Source organism: Ambystoma mexicanum, chromosome 1p (genome assembly GCF_040938575.1).
Source record: "Ambystoma mexicanum isolate Mex_15411 chromosome 1p, UKY_AmexF1_1, whole genome shotgun sequence".
Classification (NCBI taxonomy): Eukaryota; Metazoa; Chordata; class Amphibia; order Caudata; family Ambystomatidae; genus Ambystoma; species Ambystoma mexicanum.
This window is the reverse complement of record NC_090921.1, coordinates 673085013-673107634: the sequence shown is the minus strand read 5'-3', so window position 1 is coordinate 673107634 and position 22622 is coordinate 673085013. Positions and strand designations below refer to the sequence as shown.

Sequence of the window (22622 nt, the reverse complement as noted above, 5' to 3'; positions counted from 1 at the left end):
GATTTTTGACATTCGGTATTATGTATTCAGCCTTTTGACTGACCACCATTCCAATGATTCAGGGCAGCAGTCAAGTCTGCAGCAAGATGATGGCTCTGCTCAGTCGATTCAACGTTTGAGAGGGGTGAGTAGATAGCTTCCAGCAGTCGAGTCAGCACTCGTGTCAGTTGCACCCACATTGATCCTGCAATCAGGTTGAGCGAGGTGACCCATAGCAATGGGTCAAGCCGGCTTCTTGATGACTTGAAATCCAGCAAGTGGTTTTAGTGCTAAAAGCAGCATTGGAGGTCCTGCTGCGGCTCGAAGTGCTGCAAGCTACAGTCAAGCTGACTTGCAGATGTCTCCATGTGATGAAACAGGATTACCGTGCTCCTGAACTTCTGTGTTGCTAGAGACCCAATCCAGGGTCTTCAGGACAGGGTGAGCCCTTCAGTTCTGAACTTCCCCTCCAGGATGCTGGATGGCATTTACAGGAAGTCCTTCACCTCCAGTGAACAGCATCCTGGTTCCAGTGCTACAGTCAACAGAGGGGCACTGGTACACAGCAGTACATCCCCACTGTTCCCTGGGGCTGTTTAGAAGTCTACTCTGCTTTAGATGCCTTCTTTCTTCACCTCCCTGACAGAGAACTTTGGAGTAGAGGGTAATCCCAACAGTGGTCCAGTGAGTCCTTCTTGTCCTGAGAGGCCAAACATGTTTCAAAGAAAAAAAGGGGGGTTCCCCCTTCCTTGCAAAGATAAAATCTCAAAGGGAATAGCTCCAAAACATGTCTGCTCTAAGTGGTCTAATCCAGGCTGTTATAACAAGTGCAACCTGCAGGAAATGAGGGGACAGGAAGTGGTATAGAATCCTAACAGAACCAAAGAGGCGGAACCCCTCTCTCAGCCTACCTCTTCCTTCTGGCTACTCTAACACCACCCCTTTCTGCTGCGTCTGCTAAGCTAACCTCAAAGGGACTACAGTTGTCAGCACACCAGTGTAAGTGTTGCTTTGTTATGTCAGTTGTGCCTTTGATGCACTGACTCCCAGGAGATCTCCTGGTGAGGACTTATGTGTCCTTAGAGGAAGGTATTGCTCTTCCTGCAGGAGGGTCATAAGGCAGCAGTCTAGCCATTGCCCCTCTTGGCAGCGTTGGAGACAGGCAGATCAGACACCAATACACATCAGTCACATCAGTCATATCATAGCTTGACCCTTCTCACAGATTTTACACTATTGTCACACTTAGGGAGTCATCTTGGAAGCATCATTAGGCACAGAGGCCCATACTAACTACATAAAGAAAGACACCCATTAACATCTGAAGTTATTAGGACAGATAAGACTTGTTTCTCTCTGAAGAAAATTGTACCTCTATTGCACTAGCCACCATTCTCCCTGGAATGGACTACTGTAACGCTTTACTGGGAGGTGCAGGTAAAACTAGCATCCAAAGTTTACAAGTTTTCCAAAATTATGCTATCCCTATCATTAAGAAACTCTGATGGAATTTCCAGGTCTCTGAACTGCGGAAAGGGCTGCACTGGCTTCCCCTTGCATACAGTTCAAGCTACATACCTTGGTGCACCAATGTGTGTATGGCTCTGCCCCTTGCTACCTAGCAGAAAGATTGATCAAATACGAACCTAGTAGAGCCTTGAGGTCCTCTGGGTCCATGCTCCTCACCTGTACCAAGGCAAGACGGACCATGGGTAATGGATGATGGTTCGTAACAACAGCTCCTAGGGCATGGAACACTTGCCCAATGCTCTTCGTCAGGAAACCATCCTTTTGCATTTCGTAAACAACTAACCTTCCTGTTTGCATAACTTACAGCTGCCTAAGCATCCTGCTTGTGCTGTTTTTCGTGTCCTGTCCTTTTGTCTCCCTGTGTGCCCTGATGACTGTAATCTTTGGCACTATATACATAAATAAATACATCCCATTCGTGTGGCTGTATAATTGTGTGATCCTAGCAGCCATCATACTACAACCAGGCATTGTTAATATGTACAGCTTGACATGCCAACAGGCTGGCTAGGTTATATAATTATTTGAATTTAGATCAGAGGTGCAGACAGTTAAAAAGTCACCCCTGCATGCACAACCTTTGTGTTCCAGCAGAAGTCAGAAATGCACATGTGACCTTTGAACCTGCGTGTATCACTGCAGAGCTGATGATGAGCCAACAAGGAAGCTGTCTGAGCAAGGACACGTGTGTACTATAATTCTGGCATGGAACATTTATAGAAGGGGGGGTCTGATGAGCAGCCCTCCCTTTCAGAAACAGAATTACCTGCATAATGTTATTTTTAATAAAAACCAAGAAAGCTCGAGGGCCTATGCTCCCTCATCAGATGCCCATTCTATCACATATCCACCTCTCCTACCCACTTCTCCAAACGTTCTATTCAATGCCTCGTTAAAACTATAGTTCTCTGCCTCACTTCACATTAAACCGCCACCTGCATTTGCTCTCCAACTCCTCATGGCCGTCCACCAGCTCCCAGAATGGCTGCAGGCTTCATTGATCATTGGCCATTCTACATAGAAGTGTTTAATCCTTTGGGTGATTGTGGGTGTGGCTAGCGGATTGTCTGGGGATCTGGCACCTGTGGCACCTATGTTTAATCTATCAATGCGGACTGAGCAGCACACACTGAAGGTCTCACGTGGGGTGTTTTCATTCTGCCATTAAGCGGACCACCCATATGCATCGTCTTACTTACTGAGAGGTCAGTAATCCACGGTGTCACCAGAGCAGTAGCGCCTTCTGAACATATGAGGACTTCTTAAAGGGGCAGGGCAATGGGAAGCGGAATGCCAGTGGGAGTCACCTGTGCTGAACTTGATCAAGTTGTCCGGGGGGATCCCTCGTGTTTCACCTCTCGGTCCAGAATCACATGACCCGTGGCAGCCCCCTGCCCACGTGATCCCCACATTCATCATCCCCGCAGGCAGGGAGCGTTATTAATAATAATAATAATTTAGCATTTACATAGCACTAAGAACCCTCCGGTCTCTGAGGGCTGCTTATTACCCATGGTGGGTGGTGCTCATTTATCGACCTCAGAAGGATGAAAGGCTGAGTTTGGCCCTGCCGGGATTCGAACCTGCGTTAGCAAGCTCTGCACGGATGTCAAAGCGAGCGCTCTACTCGCTGTGCTATCTGACATACTAGAGCACATCTTACAAATTGGGAGGTTTCAGGTGGCCACAGCCCAATCTCCAAACCTTTATATAAAAAGTAAATCCTTTAACTTGACCAGTTCATTACATTTTGGATGGAAGAACTTCAGGGGCCAGATTACAGAAACTTTGCACTGGTGCAAGTGCAAAGTTGCACGGTATTAGCACTAGGGCAAAGTTGGCCCTATTTTTAAACACACTGGGACACATTTGAAAACTATTGCACCACGACAAGTGCAGTTTGACATATTAAAAGCACCATGGCAAAAATTGCCCTAGTGCAAAAAAGGTACATTTTTGATGCATTTTTGCATCAGGGCAAAGTTTGCCCTAGTGCTAATAGCATTCCGTATTAGCACTAGGGCAAACTTTGCCCTGGTGCAAAAATGCTGTAGAAATGTATCTTTTTTGCACTAAGGCAATATTTGCCCTGGTGCTTTTAATATGCCAAACTGCCCTTGTCATGGTGCAGTAGTTTTCTAGTGTGTGCCACTGTTTTTAAAAATAGAGCAAACTTTGCCCTAGTGCTAATACCGTGCAACTTTGCCCTTGCATTGGTGCAAAGGTTCTGTAATCTGGCCCCTGGTATATTAGTAGAACAATTTCCTTGGAATATAGGCTATATTATGAAGTCCAGCTACCCAGTGGTACACATTTGCATATTGTAATGTTCATCGCTCATTGTAATCTTTATTCGATCAATGTATGCTACTTTGTTCTTTGTGTCTGAAGTGCCCATGACTAGTAGCAGGCTGTATTTACCCTAATAGGTTATTTGGGCCTTTTACTGAAAGGACCTGAAACAAACACAAATCATTAGAATCGGCCGTGTTAAAAGGAAACTGAGTAACTCTTGCTAACTCATACCCCCACCACTCCTCCCGATCTTTCACACACCCTCATAAGGCATGTGGCTGTGATTCTGGCACAGCAATAATTCAGGGGCAGCCTTGTCACCTGAGTAAAGTGAATCCAAGTGTTTTGATGGTTATTTATAACACGCTTAATACCCAGCGGTTTCTAAGCGCGGACCCGGGGATCAAACGTGTGTTGCTCTGTGTTGTCTTGCTTCCAAGGCGAGCACGTTGCCCCTAAGCTATCCTCCAGAGCTCCTGAAGGACAGCTATCCTCCTGATCAGCCTGAAGGAAAGCAGCAGTGTAAGGAGAGGAGCAAAAAGAGGGCCAAGATGCAGATCCTAAGATGGTAGCCAGGGCATAGCACTGCTAATGCCACTGAGGCGCCTGAACAGTACTTAGAGAAGACAGGAGTCAATGTCAGAAAAACATCTGCTCTGAATGAAATTGCAAAGCCAAATCACAGCCCATTGAGGCTTGAAGCAGAAGTGCTGATGGAACTCATTTAGGAATTTAGCAGCTTGAGTTCATCAACACGGCAGGAGAGAGTCCTGTCTCAAGGTGAAAGAGTGGCTGAGTTTGCAGCAACTGTGCAGGTTGTCTATGTAGTGGTGCTGGTCCTGTGATCCTGGAGTGACCCCATGGGCGATACCATACATTGGGCGAGGGGCTACTCTTAATACAAGTGGAGGTGGGAGCTCCACTTTGGCTTGCAGAATTACAGCTGGAACGCTAAGTTAGAAGTTCCACTGATCCTCCCTCAGTGCTTCTGGGCCCGTGGGTAGCGCAGTCCGACTCCTTGGTAGGCTTTAGTCAGTACCATAATTCCACATGGCTTTGGATATCAACAATAGATGTGACAGGAAATTGCAAGAGTCCAGTGGCATAAGTTGAGGAACAGATGGGCTGAAATTTCAATTGATATAGCCAAAGAAATAAAAAAATAATGTTCAGTTCTGACATCCAAACCCTACTGAGGGGAAGACCAAGGGGCCTGAATGCAAGTGCACTGACAGCTGACTAACGGGAATGTTAGCCAAATATGCCATCGTGAGAAACTTAATTTGCGGCCGGGAGGCCCTCACCAAACAAATTATCTCTGTCATCCTTATGGGATGACTTGACATCTAAAATTAAAGATGAAGACGGCAGATTGAGAACCGACTTGTTACCAGCCAGAATTTGCGAGACTAAGAGAAAGAGCGCATAGGAATGATAATGAGATTGTTTAGGCCATCCGAGTCCGCTAAGGCGAAGAAAATGCTCCAGGCAAAAGGTAACTAATTCGCATGACAAATGTTTATTATGTGTAGGAAGCATTGTAGATTCACTTTCACCCTGCTAATACACAGGGTAAGGTCATTCCTGCTCTATTGTATGGTCTTGAGATTACATCAACACATGAGAAACTGGACCTGAATAGATTGGAGGGTGTGATCTGGAGAAACGTGTTGTCATTGCCGTCATGTGTACCTACTGTTATGAAGCGTGATGAACTGGGATTGAACTCAATGACTGCCTGGGTCAAATTGAGATCATTGATGCTTTATCGCAAACCACTGACTGTTAAGGGGAACTCTCTCTATGCATCGATGGTAGGGTGTCCATCTGATCTTCATGGAGCACTGATTTCCTCCTTCAAGGAAAAATGCACCCGAATTTTGGAGAAACATGACCTGACTTTGAAGCTCTGGTGTCAAATCCCAAACAGGTGAGAAAAGAATTGTTGGACAGCGATTGGATTTCAACTTGTGAAAAGAGAACAGAATATAAATCGTATTGTGGCATTTCCAGAGAATCCAAAAAAAAGGATTTCCTTATGAATTATCTAACTCAATATCAAGACAGAGCTTTTAGAGACACCTTTGAGATTCTTCTTTAATCTGATTCATACGGCTGAAGTGTTATCCATATTAGGCAGGTATGAGGGATAGCGCTACAAGTCGGTTTTGTGGTGATCATAAGGAAACATTAAGACATCTGCTTACAGAGTGTCCCTTTTTGCAGGAACCAAGGGAAGAGCACTTCAGTCGATTTTTTTACTCTGACGTTATAAGTGACGTATTATGTGGCGTTTTGTATTACTGGGTAGGCCTAAAACAGTTTTAATTAGTACGATTCAATTTTTAAAGAAACTGAAAATTGTATAATGGGCATTGTAACAAAAACGTACTTTTTATGTTTGTTAATCTGTGTAGTTGTCTAAGGTTTGTAATAAACCATTTCTAAATAAGAAAAATAAAAAAATAATGTGATTGATAAGCGCCAGTTTCAAAGAAAAATATCCACAGACTGAGGCTTAATTCATCGCACGTAAGAAGAATGTCATTTAACTCCAGCAAAAATGTGAAGACCTAGAAAACTGGCCCTGCCGAGAAAGCATTCAAATCAAACATGCAAGGGAAGCCTTGGAAGGCACTCGCATGGTAGTCTGTGTCCAGGGACAGGCGGTGGAGATGCCATTGACAGAAACACTAAAAACAAATGTAAGATCCCACCAAGGGATGCTTTGTCAAGCATCACAACTACAGTATTCTACAAAAAAAAGCTATTGGCAGCTTCTGGGTTGTGTCTAGAGACCAACTTTATCAAACTATTTAAGATGCGAGTAGGAGTTTTTTTTTTTTTTTTAAATTCAATTTTATTGGTTTTTCAAGGCAACAAAGCATTAATACAAACAATGGCAACCGGGCACCGGCCCGAGCCAACTTTGATTAGAAAAACTCTGCTGTTTACACCCTAGCTCCCCCCTCCCGCACAAGACCCCTAACGATGAGGCACACGATCCACATCTCCATGAGTAAACGTTTCGGGCAGCTCCAACCGGGCATACAAGGAATTAACATAAATGGACTTTACTTGAGGAAGTGCAAAGAGTCTCCTACCACAACCAGTTTTCGGGCCAGGTGGGGTACATCAGCTAGGCTCCCGTATCGTCCTCAACATTGGCGAACGCTTTCATAAATTGCAGCCAATCAGTCTCAACCTGCGTGCAGGAGCCGTGTAATGCTGATGTTAGCCTCTCCATGAAATAAATGTTTTTGGCCACCAACACTCATTCCCTCTTTGAGGGGAGGGATGCTCTTTTCCAAGTCCCGGCCCGTACAGCTCTGGCTGCCAATAGCAAGAAGTGTGTCAGGTCCGGGAGTTTCTCCCGGTGGTCGTCCCTGTAGCGGAGGCCAAATATCAATAACAATGGGTCTGATGGGTAAACCCCCTCTCCCGCCTCCTCGAGCCAGCTGAGCACTTCTGACCAATAGACTTGTACTTTCCTGCAGGACCACCACATATGCCAGTAGTCGGCTATTTCCCCACATCCCTGCCAACACAACGGGACAGTGTCTGGGAACATTCTAGAGAGGGAGATCAGGTCGTACTGCCATCTGTGGAGAAGCTTGATGGCGTGGGACTTGTACTGGCATGAGATAGAAGTCTTAAATGCCCTGCTACATAGTCTCCCCCAGAGCCCGTCCCCGATGGTGCAGCCCAAGTCCCTCTCCCATTTCCCTCTAAGGCTCTTAGTCGTTCCCTCGCGGGAGGTTAACAGTGCTCTGTAAAGGAGGGAGATGAGGCCCTTCATTTCTGTGTGGGAGTCTAAGATTTTTTCAACCGGGGTCAGCCCTCTTTGTAAGCATGATTTTAGTTTAGGTTTCATTAGGACGCCCTTAAGGCGCAGGTATAAGAGCGGGGAGAGCCTGCCGATTCCCAGAGCTGCTTTGAGTTCCTGGATACTTATGAAAGTGTCTTCCCTTACCAATTGGCCTACTCTACACAGGCCCGCGTCAAACCATGACTGATGGTGTTCGTGGCCCGGAATTTCTTCGAGGACTGGCGTTGACCAGATGTGGCTCAGAGGAGAGGGCCATGTGGTGACTTTCTCGCTAGAGCCTTTCCCTGCTAGTGCTTTCCACATTGTGCCCAGTATTGGGTGGTCCCTAATTCTTTTGGGGAGCTTTTTCAGTGGGGCCCATAGCCATTCCCCCACCGTGACTGGGCGCAGGTAGAAATTTTCAATGTATACCCATTGTTTATTTGTGTCCTCTCTAAGGTGGGGAGCCAGGGCCCTAAGTTGGGCTGCTCTATGGTAGGCATTAAGGTCCGGGAGGGCAACCCCTCCTCTATTCTTGGGGAGGGTGAGAGTCTCGTACCCAATCCTATGTCTCTGGCCCTGCCATATGAACTTCACTATGCGCCCCTTGGCTTCTCTAAGGTATGATTCAGGAGCCTCCAAGTGGAGAATTTGGAAGACGTACAACACCCTGGGGAGCAAATTCATTTTTATGGCGTTTATTCTTCCCATCCAGGAGATCTGCCCCTTCCCCCAAGCCTCCATGTCCCTGAATAGTTTGTCAAAGAGCGGGGGGTAGTTTGCCTGGCCTAGATCCCCATCGGGATGGACTATGTTGATCCCCAAGAATTTTATCTCCTCCGAACAGATTCGGAGGCCCAGTGGGACGAGTTCCACAAGGTCTCTATCCGCATCAGGTGCGAAGGGAAAGATCATGGACTTGCTGACGTTTACCTTGAACCCGGAGAAGTGGCCAAACTGTTGAATCACCTGCAAAGCGGCTGGGACTGACCTTGCCGGGTCCCGCAGGTGGAGCAGGATGTCATCTGCATAGAGGCCTAATCTGAAGGTGCGTTTGCCCACCTCAATTCCTCTCACCATTGAGGCCCCCCTGAGGTACTCCGCCAGAATCTCCATTGTCATTGCGAAGAGGAGAGGGGAAAGGGGGCAACCCTGCCTCGTACCTCTCTGGAGATGAAAAACTCGTGACAGACGCCCGTTGACTGTAACTCTGGCAGTAGGTGACACATATAGGGCCTTGACGGCTTGTTTAATCCCCGCCCCGAAGCCCAGCTTCTCGAGTACCCCCTGAAGGAATCCCGAGTCAACCCGATCGAACGCCTTCTCAGCATCAATGGACACCAGGACGGGGTTCCCACCCTTCAGTGCTGCCTCTCTCATCAGGTGCAACGTCTTGTGCAGGGTATCTGCGCCTTGCCTTCCCCGTATGAAACCCACCTGATCTGAGTGAATTAGCCTCGGCATGTAGCTGTCCAGTCTCGAGGCGATAATCCTGGTAAATAGCTTCGCATCTACATTCAGGAGGGAGATGGGTCTGTAGGAGCGGCAATCCGCAGGGTCTTTCCCCTCCTTCGGAATCACCGTGATCAGCGCTTTGCCAAAGGAAGGGGGTGCCCTCCCCGTTCTCATAATATTCAAAAAAAGGTCTGCAAGGAACCCCGCCAGGAGGCCCGAAAAAAGCCTTATAGAAACCTGACGAGAACCTGTACTTCCCCGGGGCACTGCCCAGTTTAAGTCCCGCTATGGCTCTAAGGACCTCCTCCTCAGTTATGGGGGCATGTAGGGCCGACGCCTCTAAGGGATCGAGGGAGGGGAGGGTGACCCCGTTGAGATAAACCTCTCTCTCTTCCTTCTCTGTCTCCCCTTCCCTCCCGTAGAGCTTCTCATAGAAAGAAGCGAAACTCTCGACTATCCCTTCCGGATCCGATCTTTCCCCCTCTTCAGCACTAACCACTCTTGCCCCCCATCAGTCCTTTGGCCTCGCAATTTTGCTGCCAGCATAGCGTCAGCCTTGTCTCCCTTCTCATAGTATTTCTGACGTAGATGTTGGAGCCCCGCTACAATTTTCCCCATCTCCATTTCTCTCAATTCTAGTCTCTTCTCCCTCGCTATGCTCAGATCCCTTTCTTTCTCCGTCTCCGCCTTCCCCTCTGAGCTTTCTAGGTGGATTATTTCAGATCTCAACCTCTGGGTCAGGAGGGTCCTAGTTCTTTTTTTGGATGCCCCTTCGCTGATCAACCTTCCCCTCCAAGTCGCTTTAGCCGCCTCCCACACCATATCCCGGCTCACCTCTCCTGTGTCATTTAGCTCAAAGAATTCTTTAATTGCGGCGGACATTTCTTCCTTGAAGACCGCGTCCCTCAACAGAAAGTCATTGCACTTCCAAAGAGACTCCCTGGGTTTCAGCCCCGCTATGCTGACATCTGACCAGACCATGTCGTGGTCTGTCCAGCTGACCGGGCGGATGTCACAGGCCTCTATTCTGCTCATGTGCTGACTCCCCATGAAAAGGTAGTCTATCCTGGTCCTGGTGCCATGGACTGCGGAGTAGAAGGTGTATCCCCTGCGTCTAGGGTGCAGCTCCCTCCATATGTCTATCAATCCCTGCTCCCACATTAATTCCCGCAACCCGCCACGAGGATCAGCTCCTCTGTTGCCTGATGTGGCCGAACTCCCACTATGGTCCAGCTCGCGATCTGCCCACATATTGAAGTCCCCGCCCAAGATCAAGAGCCCTTCCGTTTTAGCCATCACCTCCTCCAAGGCCACTTGAGCAAATTCCCTCTGGCCCACGTTAGGGCAGTATATCACTGCTAGGCTGACTCTGGAGTTATGTAGGTTGCTGGACACTACCAAGGCTCTTCCATCCTCCCTCTCCCACCGGGACACCTCTGTCAGTTTCTGGTTCCTTTGGAGTAGGATGCCCAATCCGCCTTTCTTTACAAGGCCTGATGCCCAAAAGGTCTGACCAACGTGAGATCCTGGAATGGCCCTCTCCTCCCCCCTCACTGTTCTGGTTTCTTGAACAAACAAGATATCCACCTTTCCATTTTTCATTTCCCTCCCGAGAAGGGAGCGCTTCGTCGGCGAGTTGAGCCCCTTGACGTTGAGCGAGCCCACCTTGAGTGACTCGACCCGGCCCCTTTTTTCATTGACTGCCATTGCTTTCCCTTCTTAAGTATCCTGTCTTCCCGGTCATGTCGGGGCTGCCCTGAGCCCATTTGAAGTACGGTGGATATCGTGTCCCGAGCCCCTGAACATCAATTCCCCTCCCTCCCCCCTTCCTCCTCCCTCCTTTGTCCAAGATGCCTGCCAACGGGCAAACCACCAGGGTGTGTGCATGTTCCTGCACCGCAGTTCTCTTAGCTCTGTGTCCCCAGCCGGGGTCGCCTACGAGCCAGACTTAATTTTTCCGTTAAACTATCTTTACACTCCTAGTCCCCTTCAGCCTCTGACGTCGGTGTGTTAGGTTTCCTGAATTTTCTCCTGCCCTTTGTTTTCTTCTTCGTGGACCAGGGACCCGCCGGTTCTCTCACAGTATCGCCTGGTTCTTGGGTCTCCATCATATTTCCCCCTTCTGGGGCGTCCCCCTTGAGCACTTGTAGTACTTGTGAGGCTTCTTTGCCACTGATCACTCGATAGTCTACCCCGGCCCGTTCAAAGAAAAGGGCGAAGGGGAAGGACCATCTGTATCTAATGTCTTGGCTTGTGAGCCACTGGGTGAGTGGACGACAATCGCTTCTGCGGGTGAGCGTGAGGGAGGATAGGTCCTGGAATATCTTAATTGTGTCGCCTTCAAAGATAAAGCTCCCCAGTCTTTTTGCCTTCTCCAAGACCTCCATTTTCTCTCTATAACGGAGGAACCGCACCACAATGGACCTCGGTCCCCCGCCCACGCCCCCTCCACTCCGATGCGCTCTTTCCAGCTGGACTTCCTTGCCGCCCTCCAAAGTAAAAAGCTGATTTATCAGGCCCTGGACCTTCCTCCCCACGTCCGCCGCAGTTTCACCTCTCTCTTGAGTCACACCCATGATGCGCAGGTTGTTTCGGCGTTCTCTGTTTTCAAGATCGTCCATCTTCAAAATTATGTCCTCCTCTCTCATTTCCAAGTCCGTTAGACTAGCCTCGTATTTCATGTCGAGCAGGTCTGCCTGGAGGTGATTATTTTCCATGCCTTCCATTTTATCCTCCAGGGTCTCCACCCTCGACTTGAGATCCACTATGGAGGCTTGAATGTCCGTGCGAATCACCTTAATCTCTTGGAGAATGTCCTTGAGATCCTCTTTGGTGAGTGCGGCGGGAGGGGGATCGCCACCCGCTGGCATGGTGATTATGGCGTCCCTGGGGGCCGCACCCGTGGCCACGAGGGGTCGGCGGAAGCGCTGGAGGGATGAGATCGCCCTGGGTACTGGGGGTCGCTCCAGGGTCTGAGCCTTCTGGCGCACCTCAGGGTGGTGCCGCTATACCCCTTATTAGGGCCGGTGTCGGGGTTGGCGGTCCAGGGCCCCCACAGTGACCGGGCCACTGGATACTCGGACGGTGAGGGCACGTGGATCTGTGAGTAGTGCTGTGCCCTAGGTGGGGCCTGTTGGTCTGAGAAGAGTCTCGGCGATACTGGGCCTAGTAGGATCCGTCGAATTCGGGCGGCCCCGTGCTCTTTTTGTCGCGCCCCAACCGGGTGGCATACCTGCATGCAACCAAGGAGAAGGCCCTGGGGGGGGGCTGCCCCCAGGTGGCTCGTCCACTCATCCACTCGATTGTCCCTGACCCCCCACGTTCTCCTCACCTCCAACTGCTCCCCGTCACTGTGCTGGGCTCCGCTGAGTAGGCCAAGGCGCTTCCGGGGCGTCCACGGGGCCAATGCCGGTCGCAGGGGCCTCCGTTCGCTGGGTGTGGGCCAGGAACGAGCTCAAGGCCTCAGTGTATTGGGGGGTGCCCCTCTGTGCTGCACCCGTTGCGCTGCGCTGATAGCGGGCGGGAAGCCCGGGCCGTGTCCTCCTTGGTCCTCGGCTCTCGTAGGGTTCACTGTGTCCGTAGGGGCCACATCCGTACACGCCCCACTGCAGGGCCCCCACAGTGCAGTGCGTCCCCCATCACACCTCTGCGAAATATGCTTCTAGGACAGGGGGGGTGGGGCCTCTTCACGGGGCCACGGGGGCGGCGGCGTCCGTTGTCGCTCATGTGCACTTTCTCAGGACACCTCTATAGCCAGGGCCCCGGTCCACACCGCGGCGGGTCTCAGGGTGGGTCCCTCTGATCAGCAGACAGGTCTTCTCTGGCTCAGTCTCGTACTCCAGGCTGGGGACTAGGAAAGTCCACTAGGCCCTGCGATGCTTTCAGGAGTGCGATGCTTACACGTCCTGCATGTTCCGCGCCCCCTGGAGGTCTCGTCGAGTAGGAGGGTTTTGTATAGATCAGGGGCCAAGGGAGAAGTGGAACAGCCTAACTTGCTAAAGTATCTTAACATATAAATTTGTAGAGTCCCTAGGGATAGAAACAGAACGTTCCTGGTATACATGGAGCAGGGAGTAGCTCGGTACTATGTCTGAAGGCAGCCCAAGTTCGCTCGGAAGTACTGAGCTAGGCCCTTGTGAATCCATCTGATTATGAAGTCAATAGGGCTGAAAGATGAACCTCATGCCACACCGTCTTCATGCCACTTTTCGGTAACCCCTCCTTCAGCATGGGTGTGGGTGGTAAAGTGTTCCTGCACTCAAATGAGGACAGCTGTACTGTTCTCGCAGGGTGAGATTGAAACCTGTTCACAGTGCAAGACCAACTGTGATTTCCTTGAAACTGATTCCTTACACTATACCAGGCGCGTCTCTAGGCGCGTCTCTAGGCGCTTCAGAAATGCGTTAAATGTGAAAGAAGTAGGTTAATTACGGAATGTATGCCCCCACCCCCGCTTCCTATGTGGCCGTTGGTTGCTGGGAGATTTGAGTGCTTATAGTTGGATACTGACCCATATTATTTGTAAAGTAAAATGGGTCAGAACAGGAGGTACTGGGGACAGATACGTCGCTCATCGTGGGTGAACTGGTAGTCGTTTAATTATGTTGTTGTATCTGTATTGCTGATCATTTGAGTTTTATTTCTGCAATACAAATTTGACACATAAATTCAGTAAAATATCCAGGCTTGCATCACGTTACATGGGGGAACCCTACTATGTGTACAGAGTGGAGGGTACCTATTCATTTCTTAAGTCTGGTTAGTACTATTGGCTGGAGAACTTATGCTTGAATTGCTTGACCCAGCAGGTACCACCACCATGATGGAACCCAATGCATCCGATCACACATACATGAGAAGACAAAAGGACCGTCTAAGGCGTTATGACTGACGAGGGAAATGTTAGCACTAGAAGCCCTGATGAAGTGGAAACCAAGGGAACTCAGGAGGCCCTTCCAAATAGGCGAGTGTCCTGACTAGGAGAGAAACTAGCTAGGAAAAGAGTGGTACTGTCACAGACCCTAAACATTAGGACAACTATGTGTTCAGGAGAGTTGGCTTCAACAAAGACTACCAACATTGATCCTTAGCTGTGAATCAAAGCAAACATCAAACTTACAAATAATTCTTCCAGAGAGACCTCTCAAGCCATACACACTGTATTTCAGCCCTTAAATTCTTGATGGCACTATCTGAACCATTTGTATAAAGTGCCGATCCAACATTATCCATTAAATGTTAATTCCAATCTATTCAATTCTGAGCTGCCCACTAATCCTCTCTAAGCTCCTTTTCAGGGACTTCCTTGAAGGCTCTGGTTTTAAGATATTGTCGCCCACCTGCGATTGCTCCAGGTTCCTCATATCTTTTGCTTTATCGTCACTAAAAGAGACTTATACATTTCAGATGCAGTCAGATCGAAATGCAACTTACCGAAAAAGTGTTTGAAAAAAAGTTTTATCTGCGATTTCAAAAGATTTCTCTGCTTGCCACTATTGGCATTGTTGATAATTAATCCGGTTTGTGTTTGGAGTTTTCTTTTACCTGTGCTGTTGAATTTATGGTTAAAAGAATCAAATGACTGCAATTTCTAAAGACACAACGCGCCTTCAGGAATGGAGAGCCGACCGGTCCTACGGTTCTTCGTAGCAGGTAGACATGGGTGACCATAACCATGAGCCATTGTGCAACCGACGACCCAAATACAGAGGGAAGTGAGGTGGTCTGGGATCAGACCCCGGAAAGGAAAAAAGCACGAGGGAGAAGAAACGTGCAATTCACAGCCGTCCTTCGTTAAGGAGAGGAAAAAATGAAAGGTTGCGACAAGACTGCCTTCCAAACCATCGTAGTACCCACCTCACCGGAGTGAAGTCTGTGAATGCCGCAATGGCTTACCGGCCTTCCCAGCCATCTCAATGAAGGTCGAGCCTTCAGTACAAACAACATACGCCATTTTAGAATGATTGACCCACCTGTAATGTCACAGCAGAGAGCCAAGACACCACCTCATGCCCCCATGAAACACCACACCCACTGCAAGGAGTGAAGTGGCCGAGCCGACGACCTATCAGGCTGCACTCAACGTTGTGTGGCACCATATTGACTCAGAATGAGAGCTTCATGCTCAATGCTGTTGTAGAGAAGTCGCGAGAGCCCCGCTCTCGCGAGATCTCGCGCAACCGGAAGTCCCGCCCCCGCGCGCTCCGCGCGCATTACGAGCCGGGCCGAGGACGCGGAGGGAAGCGCCTTGCCGGCTCCTCTGAGAACGGGGCCTGCAGCTCCGTTGGGGACGTGAGCTGCACACAGCAAACCCCAGCCACTTCAGGCCCGTTGGCCTTAATCCTTAGAGACCCTCAGTTTGTATGTATTTGGGACTGGCTGGCAATTCATAAATAAAGCCCTTCCAGAGCACCAGCAAGTCTCCTGTTTTCTATTACTGCATTTTACTACATAAATTGGCGACGAGGATCACCACAACCCACGAAGAAGCATGCAAGGAGCAACGCCACCGCCACCCTTCCTCCAAACTCCAGGTAGGCCTGCCATTCCGTGGCCACAATGGCAGCCCCTATTCATGACCTACGTGGAAGCACTGGGTGGAGCAGGGTTCTCGGCGGCAAGGCGCAGGGCCATGTTACTCAATGCCCTGGGGGTAGAGGGACAAAGAATTTTCGAAAGTCTGACCCCGATCCCGGTTGATGGCGACAACGACGACGTGTTCAAGGAGGCGGTGAGGAGAATCGTTAAGAGGTTTGCCAGCAAAGAAAACACAGTGCTGCACAGAATACGGTTCTACGGTCGGAAGCAGGAAATGTCGGAACCAGTGGATGATTACGTCACTAAGCTGAGGGAACTGGCGGCATTATGTAACTTTGGCAACAATGCGGAAAACCTCATTTGTGACATGTTGACCGTTCACACGAACAGCAGGAAAGTCCAAGATAAATTTATCATCGAAAAGGAACTGCAGCTGGAGAAAGCGATCGAAATTGCCAGAGCAGTCGAAGAAACGGCGGGAAGACGGAAGGAGCTCACAGGAGCCCAGAGCTCCGCTGAAATACAGGCAGTGGGCTTCCATTCAAAAAAAGAAAAGCCGTCATCGGACATGAGGGATGCGAAAGGAAACAGGAAAGAACCCCTCAAGTGCCACAGGTGCACCAGTACGAAGCACTTAGCGTTTGACAGAGAGTGCCCAGCCAGAGATAAGGAGTGCTCTGTATGTAAACGCATTGGCCACTTCTCAATCGTGTGTCGATGGAGAAACAGGAAAGTCACCAGTCTCAACACAGAGCGCATCATGGAGAGAGAATCATCCTCAGAAGATGAAGGTAGGCCCACAGTTATAATGGTGAACAGCACAAGAGCCAGGAGAGAGAAGCCCCATTGCACGATTAAAATAGACGGCAATGAAACTAGGGTCATGGCAGACTCAGGTTCGGATCTAACCATCATTCCCCTGAAGACTTACAAAGAAATGGTGGGAAAAGAAAAAGTACACGTGCTGACTACGCGGCACAAGCCCACAGTTTTCGGGGGAGCGTCGGTTGAACTCTTGGGGTACATAAATGGCAAAGTCGAATTCAAAGGGAGAGTGGCAATCACTAGAGTCTACTTCAGCCATGAAGGTCCAGCAGTGTTAGGTTGGGACGACCAAGACAAACTGAAAATTAGACTGGATCCCAGCACAGAGGATCAGGTACTGTCAGTCAGTGCAAAGGACGGACCTGTGCTCAAAAACGATTATCCTACACTATTCTCAGAGGAGCCGGGGCACATTAAGGGTTTTCTCCACAAAATTGTGCTCAAAAGAAATGCTGTCCCAGTCAAGCATCGGGTGAGGCCGGTACCTGCCACAGCCAGAGATACCCTCAGAGGACAGTTAGACAAGATGAAGAGGGAGGGGGTCATAGAAGAAATCGAAGCATCCGAGTGGTTGAGCCCGGTGGTTCTCATAAAGAAGCCCCAATCCCAGGAATTGAGGGTCTGCATAGACCTGCGCAGCTTAAACTTGGAAGTCATCACGGACAATTACCCTCTTCCAAGCATCAACAAACTCATTCTACTAATGAAAGAGGCCAAGATATTTTCAAAGCTCGACATGAGAAATGCATACCACCAAATACAGCTCCATGAAGAGTCAAAACCCCTCACGGCATTCATCACTCCGTTTGGGACATACCAATTCACCAAAATGCCGTTTGGGTTGTCATCAGCAGCATCGGCTTTCCAAAGGATGATGGATGTCCTGCTACGCAATGTTAAAAACGTAGTGTATTTCCAGGACGACATCCTGATGTTTGCAGGGGATGAGCAGACCCACGACTCCACGTTGAGAAAAGTCCTCAACAAGCTACAAGAAGCAGGCATCCGCTTACGCCACGAAAAATGCATGTTCAAGGTGAAAGAGGTCGAATACTTAGGGTACCTGATCTCGGAAAAAGGCATCAGTCCAAAAAGGAACCTCATGCAGGCCATCAGTAGAGCTCCAGAACCCACCTGCAAAGAAGAAGTGAGGTCATTTCTTGGACTCGCTGAGTACTATGCCAAATTCATACCAAAGTTCTCAGAAACCACAGCACCCCTCCGCGACTTACTCAAAAAAGGGTCGGAGTTTACGTGGCAAGAACCGCAAAAGATTGCGATGGGAAGCATAAAACAGCACATCATGGATGCCCCATGTCTGCAACCATTTAATCCAACGTGGGAGACCGTCATCACCACAGACGCCAGTGCGTATGGACTGGGAGCAGTATTAACTCAAAAGAAAGGTGACACGGAACATGTGGTAGCCTTTGCGTCGAAGGCGTTATCGGAAGCGGAACAGAATTACTCCACCATTGAAAAGGAAATGCTGGCGTGTGCATGGGCAGTGGAACACTTCAGAACATACGTGTGGGGCACAAAGTTCAAGCTGCTGACGGACCATAAACCGCTCATCCACATGCTCAGCCCTGGAGGGACCAAAACATCCACACCCAGATTAGCACGCATTGCAGCCAAACTGCAAGAGTACACTTTTGAAGTCCAGCACATTTCAGGTTGGAAAAATACGCAGGCCGACTGCATGTCGCGGCTGCCGGAAGATAAGGATAAAGCAACCACATTCCTACATGGGGAATGCATCGTGGCATCCGTCATGGACTTAAGAGCACCCGACTACCTGGAACTCAGTGAAAGGCACTGGGAGGAAGAGGATGGGAAAGACCCCACCATGACCAGGATTCGAGAATGCATCAAGGAAGGTTGGCCCAGTGAAAAAGTGCTGCCCGAAGGCATGAGGCCATATTGGAAAGTGTCGGATGAGCTGTCCGAAATCGAAGGGATCGTCATGAAAAATGATCAAATCATTCCCCCAATAGGTATGAGGAAAACCATTCTCTGCCGGGCTCACGCGGGACACCTCGGAAACACGATGACTCGCCGCAGAGTGAGAGAGGCCTACTGGTGGCCGTCCATGGACCAAGAAATTCGCACCATGATAGAACGGTGTCATGAATGCTTAAACAGCGACAAAAGACTTAAGGTCCGCCAGGCACCCCTGATACCCACAGAAATACCCGAAGCAGCATGGTCCAAAATAGGCATCGACTTCATAGGACCCCTGGAGGCTATGTCGCCGGAACACAGGTATGGCATAGTGCTGGTGGACTACTTATCGAAATGGGTGGAGGCAGAGTTTGTCCCTAATATAACCACCAAGACGGTCATAGAAGTACTCACAGAAATTTTCCAAAGGGAAGGCCTCCCCAAGGAGGTGGTTACGGACAATGGGGTGCAACTGGTCTCTAAAGACATGGAAGATTTTCTAAAAAGAAATCATATCATTCAAAAGAAAGCTGCCCTGTATCACCCTCAGGCCAATGGGCTTGTAGAAAGGGCAAACAGATTCATAAAGGGTGCCATCCAATTGGCAACAGCTTCAGGAATGGACCCGCTCAAAACCACCAAAGAGGCCATAGCGGCCCACAGACTCACTCCAAATGGCATCACGCAGGTTTCCCCGTTCAAAATGTTGAGAGGGAGGAGTGCGGCGTCCACGCTGATTCCACCATGGCTATCGAAAGTACGAGAAGATGAGGCTGTGGACATGTCAGAAGTAGTGTGGCGAATCCAAAACAGTAAGGCACGTATGAAGTCATGGAGTGATGAGAGAAGGAGGGCCAAACAAGTGCCAGACATAAGAAAGGGAGACCTGGTCAAGATCAGACTACCGAAGAAAGATCAAATCACAGGGTCCCGATACAGTCGACCCTGCCAAGTAATTCACAAAGGAACAAACTACATTCGCACGGAAGACGGGCGCACATGGAACGTTGATAGAGTAGCACTGTACCAGAGGAGGCAAGAAAGAGAGAGGTCTCCGGAGAGATCACTAGTAGAGACTGAGAAGAACTATGGGAGAAGCGAGGAACGTGAACACGAAGGAGACGACGAAGAAAGGTTGGAACCTGAGGTCGAACCGGAAGAACTCGATGCGGACCTGGAACCAGAGCAGCAAGAAGAGTGCGCTGGAACCAGGGAGCGGCCCAGAAGAGAGCACAGAAGACCGGTGAGATACAATGACTATGTTGTACAGTGACTCTATCATCAGTCGGGAAAAGGGAGGTGTGTAGAGAAGTCGCGAGAGCCCCGTTCTCGCGAGATCTCGCGCAACCGGAAGTCCCGCCCCCGCGCGCTCCGCGCGCATTACGAGCCGGGCCGAGGACGCGGAGGGAAGCGCCTTGCCGGCTCCTCTGAGAACGGGGCCTGCAGCTCCGTTGGGGACGTGAGCTGCACACAGCAAACCCCAGCCACTTCAGGCCCGTTGGCCTTAATCCTTAGAGACCCTCAGTTTGTATGTATTTGGGACTGGCTGGCAATTCATAAATAAAGCCCTTCCAGAGCACCAGCAAGTCTCCTGTTTTCTATTACTGCATTTTACTACAGCTGTCTGTTTCCATTTGCTGTTTAAATGAATTTGAAAACAAGAATTAACAAGTAGTTTGGTATATACGCTGTAGGCCTTTTGCCACATTATTCTACTGAACAAACAGCAGGTTATTTGAGCTACTTCTATTTTCAGGATCCTCAGGTTGGTTCTGAAGGGGGTAAAGCAGTTTTCTGAAACTGCAGACTGTTGCCTTCCTTAGCATTTTATGAGTAAAAAGGGGAAGCAGGTGCTGGTTGGGTGAGGTGTTGGTAGGCTGATATGATTCATTAATATCTCTTATTATATTTTGTACCCATGCCAAAAGTTATTTTTGTGTTTGTTCTACCCTCTCTTAGTTAATGTTTTATTCTTACTTCCTGTTTCCTCTTGTTGTCACTTCTGCATTTTCTGTCATTCCTCCCTTGCATGTTTGCCTTTTGTTCCTCATTTTAATTATTTCATGTAGCCCCTGCCTCTCGTTCTTCCCTTTCATTCGTCCCTTTTATTCTTCCCTGTCATTTTCTTTGTTTTGCTCTTACATTTTGTTCTTACCTCTCTTCTTATTTCCCATTAATTCTTGTTTGGCCCTAACTCTTGCTTCCAGCACTTGGCTCTGGCTTCCCATTACTACTTCTCGCGTGTACCTCTGGATTTACCTCTCACTCTTACCTCTCGCTTGTGCACAGGTGGATGAGCTTCTCAGGAGACTGATCTGGGAGAAGAACTTGAAATATATAAATACCCACAATCTTGAGTTCAGCTTGGGCGAGCACTCCTATGAACTGGCCATGAACCACCTGGGGGACATGGTAAGACTTACAGCTCTGGGGACGTTTGATGTGACACCTTTCCAACGCACTGTGTGAAGGGTGTCCGGTAATGTTAGCGAATAGAAAACAGTGAATGACTTTCTTACCAAAACCCTAATAACGAACAAATACGGATTTTTAAAATTAAAATGTATATGTGGGTGGGGTAAAGGGACAAAACGAGGTGGGGAGGGTGGTTGGGGAGGGTTTAAAAGCACAGGAAAACAGGGGGGTGCGGGGAGCAGGTGAGATCATCCCCCAAATAAAACAATTAAAAAATCTATATTTTTCTGTAAATTTTTCCCACTAAAAAAGCATTCTCGGAAATGTAATTCGTTGTGCGAAGCAAGTGTTTAGGGCAGCACCGTCTGCAATGAAGGACTGTGCAACCTCTGACCAAATCCCAGGGCCAAATCATTAGTTGATCCTGGGACTTGAATCATTGAATGAAGAAACCTCATGCAACAAAAAAATCTACAATTCACAGCAGTATTTCATTGCAATCTTTCACAGCTTTCAGCAACCACATATGGTGTATATAGATTCCAGTGAATTATATTATCGCATTTACTCAAGCTGAAAAAATCATAACTCCACGCTGTGACATTATCGCAGTGAACTAGGAAAGTCATATTTCATTGCGGTGATGACACCCAGGTGCATACCTGCCTTAAGCTCCTCACGCCGCTCCCGCCGACTCCTAGCAGCACATTAGGCTGTGCTGAAAACAGGAGGTGATGGCCCTCTTGGAGCAAAGGACCCTATTTTTAATTCGAAAGCCTGAATCAGTTGAAAGACACCCATTTACAACACAACATTTCATATGGGTGACTATCAACCAAAGGGGAAATATTCCACCTCTGTGTTGAGAGTAACATCATTGACAACTTGGCCTTCAGTCTCGTTGTGTCAAGCTGTGACTACGACCTTGATAGACACTCATGTACAATTCGATTTGAGCCTACCCTCTGCTTCCAGCCACACAGGTCCAGGCCTAGGTTGGGGAGGAAGGATAGCTCAGGGGCGACGCGTTTCTGTTGGAAACAAGACAACGCAGTGCAACACAGATTTGAACCCCCATCCCGCGCTTAGAAACCAGAACAATTATTTATAATTTATATAGGTTCAGATCAGTTGGGCCGGCAGAGCCGTGTCACGGGAAGGAGTAGTAATATTATTACTGCCTGATCTGAAGGAGAATTTTAAGGCCAATAGAACCCGTTCACTTGACTAAAAAAACACCTCCATTAGGATTCTTCCAAATTCAAATTCAAAAATACCCCCCCGCCCCCACCCACCTTCAAAATTGTATCTGGTGCTCCAGGTACACTGTTCTGGCCTGCAAGTGTACTCATTCCACCCCAAAAAATATAGTAAAAAATATAGTAGAAACTCTGATGATGCCAACGCAAGACAACGCTAGCACCAAAATCCTGGAACTCACTACCACCTAAACTGAGATCAGAAGCATGCCTCATGGCCTTCAGAAAGGCACTGAAAACCATCTTATTCAAGTAAATCTGTACCTAAAATGCTACTGCAAACGTGAATAATGTCTGTAACCAATCATTTACCTGTGCCAACAAATTGTACCTATGCTCACTGTTCTCATGTAACATTGGAACATTAGCAATGTTTGTAACCAAGCTCCCACTGTTTTCCTCATATTACACCTATGCCAAGTAAGTTTTCCTGCCCAAGAGCAGTTGTGCGCTTTAAAAATGCAAATAAATAAATAAAATAAATCAGCATATGTCCAAACGTGGGGCATTTTGGGTTCAAATCAACAATGTTTTTGGATCCAATTCAGTTACTTTAAGGCACTTCTGAGGGGAAG

General features: G+C 48.7%; 1 protein-coding gene across 1 annotated transcript in view; it reads left to right on the top strand.

Moving 5' to 3' along the window:
* CTSK (cathepsin K) overlaps window positions 1-22622 on the top strand; it is a 120604-nt gene that overhangs the window by 47181 nt on the left and 50801 nt on the right. The window contains exon 3 of the mRNA XM_069649739.1: window positions 20663-20785. Coding sequence (XP_069505840.1) covers window positions 20663-20785 — 123 coding nt within the window. The remainder of the gene's footprint in view (window positions 1-20662; window positions 20786-22622) is intronic.